Here is a 4,866-nt window from a genome sequence, read left to right on the forward strand (position 1 = left end):
GCTGTTCCAAACGAGTCCGAGCGAAGGTCGGCCAAAGGACGGAGCCCAACCTCCTGGGCAATTCCGGCACCGGTGGGGGTGGGAATGGCAGCCTCGTTTCTCCCACGCCTCAAGCAGCTCCGGGAAGACGCGCGTCCCACTAGGACACGGAAGCAGCCGAAGGGCCCGATCGAGGAACCGCCCCGCAGCCTCACAGGCGGGGAGACCGCGACCGCCGCGCGCACGTGCGCCGGGTTGGGCCGCGCGGCACGGCGGGAGCTGTAGTCTGTTGGGCGGCCACAGGCCCCGCCCTCCTCCACCCGGAAGTGGGCCGGCGGCTCCAAGATGGCGGCTCCTCCTCCAGGAGGCCCGATGGCGATCGCGATGCGGCTCCGTAACCAGCTGCAGGCCGTCTACAAGATGGACCCCCTGAGGAACGAGGTGAGGCGGGAGGGCGCGGCGGGGCCGGGCCGGTGCTCCTGCGCGCGTGGGAAAGGCGAACCTCGGGGCTCCGGTGCCGAAGCCGGGGCGGGCTGGTCGGGAGATGCGGGAGCTGGGGGGAGGTTTGGCCGTCCGTCCATCCTTCGGGCAGCGGCTCTGACCCGGCCCGGCTTCCCGTCCGCCCGCCCGCAGGAGGAAGTGAAGGTGAAGATGAAGGAGCTGAACGAGCACATCGTCTGCTTCCTCTGCGCCGGCTACTTCATCGACGCCACCACCATCACCGAGTGCCTGCACACCTGTGAGTGGGGGCGGGGGCGGGTGAAAGCTGGGCATCCCGCCTGGGTCTTCGCGGTGCGTTCGTTCGTTCCCGCCCTTTGGGGCAGGCGCCCCCAGAGCATCTGCGACCGGCCACTACCAGGCGACCCCCAGCCCAGGAAAATCTGCCCTTCAGGCTCAGGAAGTTCTCCCAGAAACGTCTGAATCTCCTTGCTCGGAGTCTTCATCCACTGGCTTATTCAGGGATTGTCAGATAATTGACGGCTGCTCTCCTGACGCCTCCCCACTCCACCACCTGTCTGCTGAACATACCCAGAGGAAAGAGTGGGAAACTCCCCTTTGCCACCGTGGTTATCCTCCCCTCAACCTCCCCCAGCTTGCTGCTTCAGTTCTGCCGCTCTGTGGCTGCCCACAAAATTCTGCCCTAGGCCCAACAAGGCAGCTTGGAGGGGGGCAGCCGCTTCTTGCCCTGGTAGCTGTACCACCTTGTCACTGCTGCTATGCCGGACGGGACCACCCAGATTCCTGGCGTATTATAATGAGCCGGGTCTTATCGCCACTTCATCATCCAGATATAGTCCATTTCTGCTTCATTTCAACCCAGCTCTGCCTAGTGGAGGCCTGCTTTCTCCCCTCCATTCGTGGATTGAGATTTAGAGTAGTACAAGAGCCCCCTTCCTGATGGATCCCTTTGCTAGTTCTATTAAAGCTGAAGCAGAATAGCTGCTCCGGGGGGAGGGGGGTGGCCAGCCAAGTGTCCGTGGAACATGCCCTCAATAGTATTTGGCTATTTCTTGAAGGAGGATCTCATGAGAGACCTTGCTGAGGTCCAGATGCTCCGGGCCTTTGGCATTCCCCTCATCTGCTAAGTCAAAGACTCTGTCAAAAAGGAGGGTGAGGCCAGGCAGCCATCAAATGCTGTGGGGTTTATTCACTCAAAACTATTCAGGAATTCTACCACACAAAGGGCAGCCTTTGAAAGAGGGAAAACCAGCATGGTCTTTTCTGCTTCCTAGAGGCAGAATGCAACGCTTGGATCCTGTCCCTGCTTCCCCCACCCCCAGGCCTCATAGGGCCAGCTATATGAGCCATATTAGTCAGTGAAGTCAGGCGGGGCAGGGCCAAGCTTGCCCAGTCCCCCAGGGCTTTGGTGGCGGCCGGCCGGTCATGTCAGCTCTTCCCTCCTGCAGTTTGCAAGAGCTGCATCGTGAAGTTCCTGCAAACCAGCAAGTATTGCCCACTGTGCAGCACCAAGATCCATGAGACTCAGCCGCTGCTCAACCTCAAGCTGGACCGTGTCATGCAGGACATTGTCTACAAGCTGGTGCCTGGCTTGCAGGAAAGTAAGTGTGCGACTCTCAGCCCTTGTGCTCTCAGGTGCTTCTTGGACACTTAGTGATGGCCAGTGGCAGGAGATTCCTGGAAGGACCTTGCTGGCCTGTGGGCAGCAGGGAAACCCCTCGTGACAGGCAAGCTCTTCCCAGCATCAGCAGTGGAGGTTTCCAACCTCTGCCTGTGTCCATCTGGCCAGGGGGTGCTGAAAATATCCCCCTTGCCTTGGAACCATCCTTGACTGTATCCCTCCCACCTCTCATCCCCAAGGAATGCAGCTCCTGAAAGAGACGGTGATTCTTCCTATGCTGCTGTAAAGGAAGGTTCCTCCGATGTACAGCTACTTGGTCATTTTGGGGGGGAGGGTGTGAGTCTTCGCTGGATATCCCACACAGAGAGGTTCCCCACATGTCCCTCCCCCCAACCTGTTTCTGCTACTAGGCATTTTTAGGTTTAGATCAAATTTTATTAAAGGTTTAGCATCTTAGAATAGTTTTGTGCTTTTTTCCTGAAGATTATTGAAGAATCTTATTTAACCATATTTATTGTTTAGTTAAGTCATTCAGAAAACTTTTGTGAAAGGTTGATTTAAATAGCCAGTTGATCATAGCGGCTCAACCACCTGTGTTGAGCACACGCACACGCACACATACAAAGTGTTCCCTGCTAGGTTAGCAAGTTGCCCCTCATCCCTTGCCTCTCTTCTTTCTCCCCCCACCCCCAAATGTCACAGGTGAGGAGAGGAGGATCCGGGAATTCTACCAGTCCCGAGGGCTGGAGCGGGGCAGCCAGGCCAGCCACGAAGGTAAGGCTTGCCCTCCTCCTGCGCACAGCCTGCTTCAGAGGGAATTTTGGTGGACTAGAGCCTGTGGCTAAACGCCTGCCTTCCATCCCAGATCCTGCTTCAGACCGTGTGGGCCTGCCCTACACCACCTTTGACCATTCACGTGCTCATTATTACCGCTTTGATGAACATGTCACGCTGTACCTGGAAAAGCAGAGGTGAGGAAGGGAAGGCAAAATCGGACTCGTCCCTCTGGGCTTCCCCCAGGGCCTTTGTCAGGGAAAGAGCAGTGAACAGAGAAGACCCTCGACTTTGCTGCCCAGTAGTTTCAGTAGTGGGGGCCTGGCTGGTTTGGAGGCAGTGGGAAGGGGACTGGAATTCTATGCGATGAGTCCTTGCGGTTTTCCATCACTGCTTCCTTGCAAATGCAGGGCGAACCTTTTGGGGAAATCCGGGGGGGGGGGGTTTCGCAGATTTCCTGGGGTCTAGCAGGGGGGTTCCTTTCTCTGGGTGCCTGAGCTGCTTCCTCACTTCCCTCCCTCTTGAGGTGGGCCAGATTCAGCCTCTCCTGTCTTCTCCTCTTGCAGCAGCTCTGGGAAAGAGAAGAGCAAACACATCCTGCAGGTGAGACGACCAGGACACCTGGAGCTTTCTGGGGTGGTTCTAGCCCCTCTTGCCACCCTCACCCCTCTTCCCATGTGGGCACACTTCTGTATGGGAAAGAGTGGTGCTGGCAGCCCCCCATCCCTCCTTTCTGTACCAAAGAGCACTGAAACTGCGGGATGTCCTGCAGGGTTGAGTGTCTACTCATCCTGCTGGCTTCATTATCACCTTCTTCACCCACCTGCCCCTCACAGCAAAAGTATGTCCGTTGCTCCGTGCGGGCCCAGATCCGCCACCTCCGCCGGGTTTTGTGTTGCCGACTGGAACTGGCCTTGCAATATGTGAGTGAGGGTCCCACCCTGTCCAGGAGAGTTTGCGGGCCATATGCAAAGGCCCCAGGGAGGGGGCTTTCTGGCCCCTGCTAATGGGGATGCTGGGCACCTCTCCCACCCAGGTACAGGTCCTGTTTGACAATGAGGTGCTTCCAGATCACCTGACTCTGAAGCAACTTTGGCTCACCCGCTGGTTTGGCAAGGTGAGGGTACATTCTGGGGTGGGCTGCCCTCTTCCCCACCCTCAGGCAGAGCACTGACTCGACTTGCTTGTCTTCCAGCCGGCCCCACTGCATCTGAACTACAGTGTGAAGGAGAAGAGGAGGTAGTGGGTGATGGACCGTGATGGACCCTTCCGTGCCCCCCCACCTCCCCACCCCACTCTTTAATTTAAGGATCTTTGCTCTTCCACGGGCATTTATTTTTGTAATAAAAAGACTGATGGGCTCCAGCGGTTGGCTCCTTGAATGAACAGGGATCTCTTGGGGGTTGAGGGTGGCTGCTGAAGCTTAAGCTGCGATTCTCCAGATTGGCCAGCTGAGGGCAGGGCCGCTCCTAGCCCACTGGCCTAGATTACCATCCCCTCCCCATTCTCTCCCTACACACACACACACACATACACACCTGTCCCTGAGCGATGGTTTAATGAGCCTCAGCTAAGGCCTGTTTACCAAGCAGCAGTTGCTGTGGGTCAGACTGGGAAATTAATCCCCACCAAGCCTCCCCCCATCCCGGAGAAGGAGTGAGGAGGAAGGCTCTCCTCCCTGCAGTTTGTCTGCCTCCCTCTCAGTGAAGTCTTGAGGGTGGAAAGCCTTCCCCCAGACAGGCAATCAGGACCCATTGTTTGGGCAGCCAGGACCCCCACCACTTCTGCATTTCCCAAGCTGGGCTATTATCAGGCTGGAGTTTGGTGGTGATAGCTTGCCTGGTTGTGCTGCAGCCATGGGGCTGAGCAGCTGCTGTGCCCTCTGGTCCTGGGGGCTGCTGCTGGAATATGGGCCCTAAGCCTTGTGGAATCCTGGGTCTTTCTCAGAGCAGAGGTTGGGGGGGGCAACCAACAGTGGGGTCCCTGCTCCGATGATGCCCATATCTCTTCTCTGGGGCCTCTTCCCAGCCTTT

General features: G+C 57.5%; 1 protein-coding gene across 6 annotated transcripts; it reads left to right on the forward strand.

The window, feature by feature from the left end:
• Positions 1-266: 266 nt before the first annotated feature.
• PCGF1 (polycomb group ring finger 1) lies at positions 267-4,194 on the forward strand. Of its 6 annotated transcripts, none has more exons than XR_009156340.1 (9): positions 267-420; positions 613-718; positions 1,887-2,039; positions 2,762-2,833; positions 2,925-3,030; positions 3,360-3,436; positions 3,670-3,756; positions 3,870-3,950; positions 4,029-4,194. XR_009156340.1 is itself a non-coding variant. In XM_058193350.1 (9 exons), exons 1-9 carry the CDS (start codon positions 325-327, stop codon positions 4,074-4,076), a joined length of 786 nt encoding a protein of 261 aa, XP_058049333.1. In that variant the 5' UTR covers positions 267-324; the 3' UTR covers positions 4,077-4,194. The 6 variants fall into 6 exon arrangements, 4 of the variants coding, with proteins under 4 accessions (XP_058049333.1, XP_058049335.1, XP_058049334.1 ...); XR_009156341.1 differs by having other exon boundaries at positions 3,876-3,950; XM_058193350.1 differs by having other exon boundaries at positions 3,400-3,436.
• Positions 4,195-4,866: the final 672 nt, after the last annotated feature.

The sequence above is a fragment of the Ahaetulla prasina genome, chromosome 8 (genome assembly GCF_028640845.1).
Source record: "Ahaetulla prasina isolate Xishuangbanna chromosome 8, ASM2864084v1, whole genome shotgun sequence".
Taxonomy (NCBI): Eukaryota; Metazoa; Chordata; class Lepidosauria; order Squamata; family Colubridae; genus Ahaetulla; species Ahaetulla prasina.

Coding starts and splice junctions, on each gene's coding strand:
- PCGF1 (XM_058193350.1), top strand. CDS start 325: ATGGCGGCTCCTCCTCCAGGAGGCCCGATGGCGATCGCGATGCGGCTC. Junction 2,834..2,924: donor CAGCCAGGCCAGCCACGAAG/GTAAGGCTTGCC, acceptor CTTCCATCCCAG/ATCCTGCTTCAGACCGTGTG. Junction 3,031..3,399: donor CTGTACCTGGAAAAGCAGAG/GTGAGGAAGGGA, acceptor CTCCTCTTGCAG/CAGCTCTGGGAAAGAGAAGA.